Here is a 13,104-nt window from a genome sequence, read left to right on the forward strand (position 1 = left end):
CTATTTTACTGAAGGGTGCTAAAATTATTCAAGGGGCCAGATTCGCAAATATCTTATCAAAAAATTAAATAAAAATTAGAATATTTGAAAATAAATTTTAAGAATGTTTTTTTTTTTTTTTTTAATGTTCTCAAGCATTTTCTTAAGTATTTTCTAAGACAGAATTTGGTGTTATCTGATTCTATGGCAGTTCTTGTCAAAGACTTGCTGATGAACGTAATGAAAAATACCAGAGCAAGAAAAAATGTATTCCACAGTGAGAACTAATTATTGTTGAGCCCTGAAAATGGAGCTGCCTTTTTCTGAAAGAGGATAATTAGAGGTTTAGTGGTGGCTGTCATAATTAGCATAGCATAGCGCTCTTTGTCGTCTGTTTCTTGTTTTGGTGTGTCAAAGTAACACTGAGGGAAGTGTTTTATGGCTGTGTGAACTGTCGGCAAAGTAAATTAAGACATGTCTCCTCAGTGCCGTCAGAGAAGGAGAGCGCTAACACCGGGACAGTCAATTAGCGATTAGCATGCAGCAGCCGTCCACAGACCTAATGCTTCCTGTCACATTTCACAGCCTGACACCATTCTTTCCCAGCGATAATCACCCGTTAAGATGCTCTGACAAGACATGTTTCTGATGTGAGATGATGTGAGATTTCAGCAAGCTGTTTGTTTTGCAGGGAGGAAAGATTCCCATCAGGTGGACGGCACCAGAGGCCATCGCCTACAGGAAGTTCACCTCAGCCAGTGACGTGTGGAGCTATGGCATTGTGATGTGGGAAGTGATGTCTTACGGCGAGAGACCATACTGGGAGATGAGCAATCAAGACGTAGGTCGAAATGAGCCCAAAATTCGATTAAATTGCAGTTCATATGTGGTCTTATTGGGACTACATAGTGTCTTTATAAGTGAAAATTGTGTTCAATTTTAGACACAATATTGTCAGTATTGTATGTTTTGTTCAATTTCGCAAACGGAAATAGTTACAGTCAGTTGTCCAGTTGTCTTTTCGAGCAACACACACCAGTGTTTTGTTACTGAATGAATTAACTTTTTTTTAATCGAGTGGTGAATGATTCAGTGACTCATTCATAAAGACAGTCGATTACTTCGTTTCTAAATGAATTGGCCATTTGAATGAATCAATTGAGTGAATAATTCAGTGACTCATTCATAAAGGCAGTCATTTGCTTTGTTTCTAAGTGAATCAGCCATTTGAACAAATCAGTTGAATGCATGTCTGAAGTACTTGTTTATTAAGACAGTGACTTGATGCCACCTACTGGTGATTTGTGTTTCATATTGAGTATCGTTTTATTTTAAAAAATTATCATTTAAATATTAAAATACAATTGTCTATTCAATGTTTTTCTTATTTAGCACAATAATGGCTTTTAGTGATCTTTTGGGGGGTAATTTCTTAGGCACAATTAATTACTTTAAATTTAGAATTTAATCACTTGACACAAGTTATTTTTGTAAATATAATACTATGGTATATCCAGTGATGATAAAGCATACATTTATGAAACGATTCAGTCTCTGGGCAGCGGTGAAGCCAAAGTGCAGTTTTCCCCTGCAGTCTTTTAACACTATACCACAATAATTGCTTCCCATGGCCGTTTTTAAGCGCTCACATGCTCTCTCGTATTTGCCTTAGGGGAAATGAGAGCAATAGAATGCTGATGTCTATAAATAGATCAGGAAGCGAGGGTAAAATCTGAGTTGAACTGACATATCGAACACCATCAGCGGGGGAGATCCATGTAGATTTTGGGGTTGGGTTGGGGCTGGATGAACTCTTTCTCCCACCGCAGTACATCTGCCTGCGGTCCAGTCAAAGGTCACCTGCTTAACGGCAGAAAAGGAGCACACAGGATGCTGGGTAATGGATATTCGGGTTGAAAATGGGAGTTTCAGGTTTTGGCCACAATAATTTTACTCTTAGCTTTTCTGCACGGAAAGAGCATCAGCTCTCTGTAGACAGAAATCTGCCAGTGTAATGGAGTTCGGATCAGGCATAGAGTTTCTTTAAAATACATTATGTACAGTAGCTTTTACCAGAAGCTGACGTCATCTATTGTTTCCTTGTCTCTGTCTAATTACAAATATGATCTCACTGGATAGACACTGATGCATATAGTAACTAATAACATATGAGCAGCTTAGAAAAGTGTATACCAGGGATATTGAAAAAAAATAAAAATAAATAACTCATAACTGAAATTTAAATAAATAATTACATACATCAATGGAAAGCTTATTTATTCAACTTTCAGATGGTGTATAAATCTCAATTTCGAAAAATTGACCCTTATGGTTTTGTAGTCTAGGGCCTCTCTCTCTCACACACACACTCACACACACACACACACACATATAGCCATATAGCTTTTGACACAATTGATCATAATTTATTAATTAATAAACTGGAACGTATGGGATAAGGGGGGTAGTATTGGAATTGGTAAAAACTTATTTAAGAAACAGAAAACAGTTTTTGAAGTTGGGGGAATATTCATCTTTGTGCTTGAGCATTGCTTGTGGCATCCCCCAGGGGTCAGTACTGGGTCCTAAGTGATTTTTGCTTTATATAAATTATATCTGTAAAGTATCAAAATTAGTAAAGTTAGTTTTGTTCGCAGATGATACAAACATTGTATGTTCTGGGGAGGATTTAAAAGAATATTAGAGACTATTGCTTCAGAAATTAGTAAATTAAAAAGGTGTTTTGATATAAATAAATTATAATTAAATGTTAATAAAACTAAATGTATGCTATTTGGAAATAGTAAAAAGAGTACACAAGTTCAGATACAGATAGATGGTGTGGACATAGAAAGGGTAGATGAAAATAAATTTATAGGGGTGATAATAGATGATAAATTACGTTGTAAATCTCACATAAACCATGTACATAATAAATTATCTAGAAGTATATCAGTACTGAATAAAGCAAAGCATGTTCTGGACCACAAATCACTCTACATTCTTTATAGTGCATTAATATTACCATACTTAAACTATTGCTCAGAGGTTTGGGGTAATACATTACAACATGATCTATGTTGCAAAAAAATCTATGTTGCCCAAGTGTGACCCAGTTTAAAAAGCAGTATAAACGTATGGTTCTCAGAATGTATCTGGAGGAAGAACGGATTTGATTAGGTGTTCACACAGATTATTTAGTCTTAGTTTTTACTTAGGTTGTGTTGATACTGTAAATATATGTAGGAAAGTCAAAAGAGTGTATTAAGACAAGGATGAGACGACAGAGTTATTAAGTTAATTTGATTATTATTGTTATTGATTATTGTTACAATGAAGTTGATTTGATGATTATTGTTATTGATTATTATTATCAACGTGGAGTGGAGAAGGGGTAGGATTAAAACAGCAGATGCTTCTTCCTACTCCTTTTTGGACATGTATAAATTAAAATTATTTTGTATTGTGTTGTATTGTTTTGTTTTGTTTTTACTATATTTATTTACATGTTCGAAATAAACGTTTTAATCAATCAATCAATATATATATATTATGTTAATATGTTAACAAAATATTAATATAAATAATAACAAAATTGTCTCCAAGAATTTCTGAATTAAGTAAATATTGTTTTCATAATTCAAGTAAACATTTCATTTTTTTTCACCAGGCCTGCATTTATTTAATAATAAAATACAATAAAACAGTAATAATGTGAAATATTATTAAAACATAAAAAAATTTTCTGTTTTACTTGAACAAATTTTAAAATCAAATTAATTTCTGTGATCAAAGCTGAATTCCCAGCATCATTACTCCAGTCTTCAGTGCCACGTGATCCTTCAGAAATCATTCTAATATGCTGATTTGCTGATCACGAAATATTTCTGATTATTATCAGTGTTATAAAAACAGTTGTGCTGCTCCATATCTTTGTGGAAAATGGAAACACTTTTTTTTTCAGGATTCATTGATAAACAGAAGTTCAAAATAACAGCATTTGATTGAAAAAAGTATAAATAGATGTAATAAAAACTATTAATAACAAAAAAAAAACTGTATATGGCAGTTTATGAATCAGTGTCTATCCGAATAAACAAACATATACTCCTAAATGTTAAATACAAATAGCTATAAATGTTAATGCACTAAAGGCATTACAAATCGCAAGCATCTATTTAACTATTATTAAAGCACTACAGCCTCAGATATTGAAAAACACACAGTACACAGCGAACAGCCGCATCTCTGTCTTTTGTTATGTAGATGCTCATGTCATATGTCAGCTTATGAGATGACAAGTATATTTGCAGGCAGAGATGAAACACAAGGCAATGCCTAAGTTTTCCCAGCATATCCCAGAAGGAGGTGCACATAGCAGTCACGGTTTTATCAAGCACGACTGCCCTTTTTCCTCCTTTACAGCTGCCAGTGACGGCTTCATCTGCGCCTCACATCTCGTTCTGTGCTCCATCATTAATCTGTTTCACACACGCTTGGGAAGGGAGAGTCATTTGATGTTTTATTTAGCGGTTTCTTGAGGGTTCCCCTCAGATCTCGGCTTCCTCTGCTCAGCTAGACACTGGTGTGTTTCTCTGGCTCTGTTTGTCTGTCAGTCGGTCTCTTTCTCTGTCTGTGTTTTCTCTCTCTGAGTGTTTTCCGCGAGGGATTGCTTTCTGAGCTGCTGCTGCTCTTCGTGATGTGGGAGTGAGGGGGATTTTAGAGAGAAGATGCTCTTTGTTGATTCACGCTCTGATTTCTGTTGCCAGTTTTTGAATCGCAGAAAAAGTCAAACTGATCTAATAGACATATCGCATTCACCCTGTAAGGCAAACAAGACATCTTCATTAATTATATATAATATCTGTCAACTGATATACTACAAAATTACATGCTATATCCCATTTAAAACATGATTCCTATGCTCACTGATGCTGCATATATTCAATCGAAAAGGCCATAAAAACAGTAATATTGTGAAATCATAATATGCTGATTTGCTGAAACATTTCTGATTATTATCAATGTTGAAAATTGTTCAGCTGCTTAATATTTCTGTAGTAATTTATTTTTATGTACAAATAACGTATAAATTATTTATAGTATATAAAGTTCATATATATATAAACAGTTGAAAACCTATAAAGCAGGCTACTTTACTGACACTTTTGATAAATTTAATACAAATAATGTGGTTAGGGTTAGGATTAGAGTTTGGCTTAGGGTTACCTGCATCTAATTATGCATAATTTATTGTTTTTATAATAGTAAGCACATGTAACGTGTAACAAAGACCCCTTAAAATAAAGTGTTACCCTGTTTGCTATATTAATATTAATAATGCTGTACAAATCATTGCATTACAGCTAAATAAATCTGTTTTTAGGTGGCAGTTCATTTAGAGCATCTAGTAGACGGCGAAGTCGGTGTGTGAATTCAGCACCTGCTCTCAACAACAATTCATGAAGCAGAACAATCCGTGTTCGGACACTGAATGCACATCATATATTTATCGTGGAACATGATGTAAAATGCCTGCAATCTCTTCTGTTGTCTCAGGTGATAAAGGCAGTGGAGGAGAACTACAGGCTGCCGGGCCCCATGGACTGTCCGACTGCCCTCTATCATCTCATGATGGACTGCTGGCAGAAAGAGAGGAACAGCCGGCCCAAATTCGAGGAGATTGTGAGCTTACTGGACAAACTCATTCGCAATCCCAGCAGCCTAAAGGGTCTAGTTAACCCTTCGAACAGGTAAACGACCAGCCGTTATTGGTTAATTTGTGTTCCATTGTTCTCGTTCTTTACTGTTCCCATCAGAGTATATGCTAATTGAGCTGTTATTTACAGCATGTGATTAACATCGACTGTGAGATCACAAATGACGTGACGTCTGTGAAGCACTGATAACTGAGGGTTAACCACCCTGCTACACGACTGTCACAGGAAATCAAGCTTTAATGACACCGGTGACAAATACGCTCTCACATTTTGTGATTTAATGTCGCGTTAAACAGAAGTGACAGTGTGCAAATGACTTCCAATTACTGTGATTATACGTATCGAATACATTTGCGGTCTGTATTCTTACATGTTGGAATCGTCCATTATCTGTAATTGTGTTATGCAATTATGTCCAGGTTTAATATGAAATTGATTTGGAGTCTGGGAAGGTTTCAGGAGCTGCGCTATTGCACCGTAATTTTCTTTATTTGCCTTGGATGATAATATTAGCAAGTGTGGCCAAGAGATCACTGATTATATTAATATGTATTGTCTTAATGCGATTTAATTTAAACATGTATATGAAAGCAGAATTATAAGATGAGTTTCATACAGATATTTGTTCCGAATATATACACTCACACACACACAGTGGGCTTGAAAAGTCTGGGACCCCAGATAAAATGCTTTTAATTAAATATAACACTTCTATTGCAAATTCCATTAAAAAAAATTGTTAAACTAATTTGAGTTTAGTCAAGAACTGTATGAAGAAATGTCAGATTTCCAGTTTGGTTTTAAACTTTTGTATAATAACAGTTATTGCAGTATAATAACATAGTTATTACATTAGCATAACATAGTTATTATCATATTACACAATTTTGAAGGGAAAACTTGCATCATAAATGTGGGATATACCTCAGAAGCTTGTTAGATGATGTATTATGCTTTGAGTCAGCTTGGATCTGTAAACGTTTTTATTATCCAGCCTTCACCTAGAACTGTAATGTCAGCTTGTACATCCATTTGTTCACCACTGTACCTGTCTCTCCCGCAGAGTGTCCAATTTATTAGTGGAGCATGGGAGCCCTGAGAGCTGTGTATTCAGATCGGTGGAGGAATGGTTAGAGGCCATAAAAATGGGTCGATACACAGAGCTTTTCATGGAAAGTGGATATACTTCTCTGAAAGTCGTCACTCAAATGACCTTGGAGTAAGTCATCTGTTGTGGAGGTCATTGAGCCTCTTTGCCTTTCACGTACTTGAGAAATGAGCGTATTTAAAGTATACTGAAAGTGTTTTGATCCTGGGGAATTTGGAAGCACTTTCTGTTAATTGCTACAGTTTACGATGCTAAAGAGATGCAGAATAATGAACTGTTATTTAGGCTAATTGTTTCCACAATTGAAATGTCTCTTTATGCTCTTTCAGAATAGGCTGCACTAATAAAAACTTAATAAAGGGTAGAGTTTAACACTAATTGACGTTTTTAGAACTAATAGTTTTTTCCGTACAAAATAAGTGAATGGAGGATTATAACCCTGATTACTTTTATTAGCATTATGTCAAATATTGCTTTAATTCTAATTTATGATGTTACCATGTTCCAGCAGGTTTGATGTCAAGGGAAACGTTTCTGTTTTTGTTAACAATAACGTTTTTAACCACGTTATTTAATTTTAATTAGTTGTCATAGATATGTAAATGAACAGAAACAATGCTAATTGAGAATCAAACTTTTTAAAGATCCATTCTTTTATTTTGTGTAACAACAAGAAACAAAAGTAGAGGCAAAAGTAGCTGTTACAGACAAAAACTGAATTTAAACTATTTATTTTCATTATTAGAATAAGTTCCGTTTTAACAAGTCCATAAAGTTTGGTACAGTTCAAGTAGATCAAATTTGATTTACGACTGACTCTAGGTTGTTTAATCATTATCAGTTATATATATTATAGCTATAAAAATTGCTGATTTATTGTTCTTTTGCAGAGATCTTAGGAGGGTCGGAGTCACTTTGGCCGGCCATCAGAAAAAGATCCTCAACAGCATTCAGGAGATGCGAGTCCAAATGATGAACGCTACTATGCCCATCTGAGAGCGGCCTCAGAGGAACCTCCAGCAGTAGCCTAGCACTTTCTACAGACACTTATTTATTGAACGGAACTATTTAATGAAAAATTTGACACTGATGAAGAAAACAAAAGGCTGGATAGATGGACAAACGGTTACTGTTTAGTTTGTGCAAAGCCTCCAAACTAAAGTGACTGGAGGAATGTGACTGAAATGTTGAGTGGTTGTTTGGAAAAGTGTGGCACATCTCCAGGCAGGACTACTGACTTGGGATCAGGTGTCTCTGGGCTGAATGTATAGCATTTTTCCATGACCTCATTCAACAATATTATTACCTCCGGAAGAGACTGCAGTTGGTTTCAGCTCGGATGTTTTTTTTTTCACAACAAGTTCACCTGAGGCAAATTCAGACAGCAAGACTGAAGTCATATCACAAGCCCAGGAAACGTATGGCAGTGTTAAACAAAGCAATAGTAGATTTCGAGCTTGATGTTGATTTTACTTCCTACTAAATTGTTGCATCCTTGTTTCAATAAGAGGACAAAGCAATGGACAGGATCGGTTTCCCTTTGCACGATATCTGTGTCGTGAAGGACAGAGGAAATGTATTTGTTTTCAAAAATGTGACACGTTTCAAAACCACAAATTTATTTTAGTTCCACTGATGTTTTGGTGTTTTATGTGTAAATAGTGTACAGTTGCGTAGTTGAAGTGGAGCTCAAATGCATCCATCCATGTTCATGTGAGGTTGATATACTTTAGTGCACAGGTGGGCTAACATACTATGTATATTCAGTCCGGTCAATAAATGTTTATATTGCCTCTCAGTGCTTCTTTAGATAGAAAATGAACAATTGTTTTACCGTTGATGTGTGAGCTTTACTGTATTCTGCTACCCATAATTTTGCCTTGCTCAGTTTTCAAAGCTAGGTTGATATTAAAGTCAACATGAAATTAATGGACCCTATTTTTCTTTCCTAATTCAGATTTTGGGTTTTATTTTGCACAAATTATAATTGTTTTCTGTAAAATCTTCAACTTGCTCCATATGCAACAACTTTCTTTTTCGGCTGATGTTAGCTAGGCTGCAAAAATTCTCTATTTAGGCAACAAGAGCAGATCCAGTGAAATGTGTCACATTATGGAAGTAAAATGGGTTGTGAAAATCATTTCATGTTGGCTTTAAGTTGGTTCAGTATGTCAGCAAAATCAGTGAAATTAAGTTAAAATTCTACGTGCATTTGTTGATTACTATAGGCAATAATTACGACTCATCCCTCAGTGTACAGGCAAGCATTGAATTGTGTATATTTACATTAAATAGACAGATAGGCCAGGAACATAACAGGAGTATTTCACCAAAAACTTAAAACTTGTAGATAATATATTCACCGTCATGCCATAAAATTTGCAAATGAGTTTGTTTCTTCATCTGATTTGTAGAAATGTATCTTTACATCACTTGCTCAGCAGTGGATGCTCTGCAGCGAATGGGTGCCATCGGAATGAGAGTCCAAACTGCTGATAAAAATATCACAATAATCCACACCACTCCAGTCCATCAGCTAACATATTGTGAAGCCAAAAGCGTGAGAGACAAGATAGATGGATATTTTCACTGGAGGAAGTGTTATAATGGATTATAGACTCATATTTGCATCAGAAGTAACAGTTCACAAGACATTAATTATTATTGTGATGTTTTTATCAGCTAAACAGAACTCTAATTCTGACAGCACCCATTCACTGCAGTGGATCCATAGTTGAGCAAGTGATGTGATGCCACATTTCTGTAAATCTGTTGAAGAAACAAACTCATCTTGATCTTGGATGTGCTAAGGATGAGGACATTTTCATCAAATTTTCATTTTTGGGTGAATTATTCCTTTGAAAGCTCTTATTATTGTAAAGAACATCTCTGGTTGGACAACTTCTCAACATAATGACTCATTTTACAGAGCATCAGCAAAAGCATTGCACATAGTAGATGATGACAACAATGTAGTTAGCCTTGCATGCTATAGCTGTGTCCTTTTCTGAATTCTCAAATACCAGAAGTAGCGTTTTATTGTCACCCAATCCCATTGTCTTCCATTTTTACGTGCACTGAGGTACAAGTTGAAATGATTGTCTGTGGTAATCAACAACATGCCACACATGCATTATAGATACTACTTTATAGGTTTCTTAATAAAATAAAATGTTGAATGTTAAGGCTCATAGTCAGAAACGAATCATTCAAAACCAAATTACAGACATTAGGTAATTTCTACCCATATTTCAGGTCCATAATTATTACAGCACATTATTATGCTATTAAAACTACTGAAAGGCCACAAGATTGTATTAATAAGTGCTCAAGTGTTAAATTTTTTTTTTTCAAAACCTTAAAATTGCTTATAATTATGGTCAGTATAATATTTTCAATAAGTCCACTCTGTTAGATTTTTTTCAACATTTTTATTTCTTGAAATTTGATCTTAGCAACATAATGCTCCTTAATTAGTCAACTGAAAAGTACTCAGGTGCCTGTGATTATGTGAGTACATTATGGAAATCCATAGATATCGAGGAGCTAATCAAAGGTTAATTGATCAGAATTAATAATAGTCAAAAATCTTAATGACAGTTAGTTACAAATGTTCAATTAATCTAAATCAGCACAATTTTTTATTTATTTTTAATGAGTATCGAGTATTTGATATTTGTCGCGATGAATGTTACTATAAAATACTTAGAACTTTTACGCAATGCAGTTAAGGTCATTGCACACTGAGTCCAAAATTGTTGTCCGAAATCTTCGCACGTTAAAAAATAAATACGACCTCACGTTGTGTCAATCACGTTTACACACTGCCTCTGAAATTTTCGTCCTTTTATAAAAAAAAAAAAAATTCGGATAAGGTTCGATTTTCTGTGTTTTCACATCCGTAGCATGCATTATAATTGGAACGGATGAGGAATACTAAAAAATAAAAATAAAAATGGAAATACACATGACAATTTCGGACCCAGTGTGCAATGAACTTTACTCTTCATTTTGTATTTTGCACTGAAATTCACTTTGTAAAAAATGGGCTTAAGTTTGAATTTATACGTGTTTTAACCCCATTTTATTTTCAAAATGATACTGTAGACTGAAAAACATTTAATGCGACCAACCCACATGCCATGCTTTATTATTGCAAAATCCTTGAGCGCGTTCAGATTTGTGACTGTTGTTTATTGTAGTGATATTTGTTCATAACCATTGACCATATCTGCCCGAATGAAAAGCCAGTTTGATTGTTTTACAAGCATGTTTTCTCTATTATCAGGCAGAATATGTAAATCTGGATGACTTTAAGTTATAGTCATAAACATAGAAGAGTTATGCCTTTCATTTGACATTTATGATTGTGGTTACACAAAATACATCTCTTTCACACACGCAAATGTCAAATGTAGCTGCAATTAAGAACCTTGCAGTGATTCTGAATAACAACAAGGTAACACAGTTTACCCGTATAACCTATTTGATCTTTGTTAAATTAGCCATCCACCCTCCAAAAACACTTCGAAATACATTATGCTGATTACATTGATTTTTGCATAAAACACTGATATTGACTGCATCAAATTATTTCCAAACATTTATAGCAGTACAAAATGATATGCATGGTGTTGGTAAGCTGTATTGCAAATGCATTTTATCAACATAATGACTGATGTTTGAATCTTTTATCATATTTGGTCCAATAAAGAGCGGGGAAAGAAAGAAAAGCACAGAAAAAAAAAAGTAGTTTCTATGTGATAATTGTTTGTCTATTACCTTCTGCTGTGTGTTTTGTTGTGTAAATGTCTTTTGTAGTGTAATATATTAAATTTTATATTTTTTGGGAATAAACTGGAGAGAAACCCAATATTGCTGAGTTATCTATGCAATGCATTGCAATTGCAATACTAAATGAACCTCGGAGCAGAACTGAAGAACCCTGGCAAAATTGTTTTCTACAGCTGGTTTTCTTTTTAGGTCTACCACTGCCATGGTGGAGCAACAGTTTGAATCTTGCTGAGCAAGTTAGTCACAGTTTGCTAAACTGCAGACATGCATATCTGGCTGCTGAATGATAACACATTCAGTTTAATGGCATATTTGAAAGCAACTCTATCGCCCCCTTGAGTGCCGAGAAAAACATTGTTTATGATATTCTTTGAATAACATAAACGATATGGCTGCATGTTTGCAATGCAATGCATTTGTGTTTGTGGCCTTATGAAACATACACTTAATCGCACTGAATTTATGACTTTGTTTTTTTTTTTTTACACACTTAAGTAGACTTTTAAAAAGTACCGTTTCTAATAATAATGTCAAATTAAAAAAAAATTCTTTAAAGTACATTTTAAATATTAGATTTTTTTTTTCATCAATTTAAAGAAGAATTAATACTTCTTATCTTAAAATACACTTATTTTGATGTGTTGACTAACATACTTAAGCACATGTAGGGTACTTGATTATAATAATAACGGTAGTGTGTTATTATTACATTTTAAATGTATTAAATTGCAACTTCATCATAACTAATGTGTAATTCCACATATATTTAAATGCATGACTTTTAAATCCATTCGACAGTACACTTTAACCATATTTCAAAGACAAAAATAATTATGAAGTTGCAAATAATTCAACTAATTAAAAAAAAAAATCAACTAATTGTATTTATTATCAATTTAAACTATAATACAGTTTCATTTAATTACTATTAACATGCCCAAAAACATTACATTCACGTCACACTTAAGTATATTCTTTTAAATTATGATTTCCGTAATAAGTACACTTTTTAAAAGTATGCTAATATGTGCTTCTTTTTCACAAGGGTGTATTTGCGTATGGTATATACTTGTAGAAGTTCAGCCTCCACTGATTAACAGATGAAAAGGTTTCCAGACTGACAGATACATCTATAAAGTTATGCTTTTGCTATAAGGAGTTTTTCAATAATAATTGTATTCTTATATTAATCTTACATGAATAACTTATAGTTTTATTTTTAGCTACGTAGGAACGACTGGAATTAACAAGACTGTCTTGACCCCATTGCTGCAAATGCATCTGAATCACTTAATTAAAATTCTCAGAGTGTGTATAATTACAACAGTGCATTATGAATAAAGTGCATACGGCCATTGTAAAGCTTGATTCTGGAAAATCTGGGTATTATGTGCTCCACTTCTTTCAATTTATCTAAAACGTGACCAGTACGTTTAAATTTGAAAAGATTCACAGCTAATGGACAGATGAATACTTAATTAAAAGGATAGTTTACTCAAAAAG

General features: G+C 34.1%; 1 protein-coding gene across 1 annotated transcript in view; it reads left to right on the forward strand.

The window, feature by feature from the left end:
• Positions 1-8,602, forward strand: part of LOC306865524 (ephrin type-A receptor 5-like) — an 83,367-nt gene extending 74,765 nt beyond the window's left edge. Inside the window, exons 14-17 of the mRNA XM_079410185.1 lie at positions 671-820; positions 5,539-5,732; positions 6,763-6,918; positions 7,698-8,602. Of these exons, the coding sequence (XP_079266311.1) occupies positions 671-820; positions 5,539-5,732; positions 6,763-6,918; positions 7,698-7,803 (606 nt within the window). The 3' untranslated portion in view covers positions 7,804-8,602. The remainder of the gene's footprint in view (positions 1-670; positions 821-5,538; positions 5,733-6,762; positions 6,919-7,697) is intronic.
• The last annotated feature ends 4,502 nt before the right edge of the window (positions 8,603-13,104 follow it).

The sequence above is a fragment of the Barbus barbus genome (genome assembly GCF_936440315.1).
Source record: "Barbus barbus genome assembly, chromosome: 47".
Taxonomy (NCBI): Eukaryota; Metazoa; Chordata; class Actinopteri; order Cypriniformes; family Cyprinidae; genus Barbus; species Barbus barbus.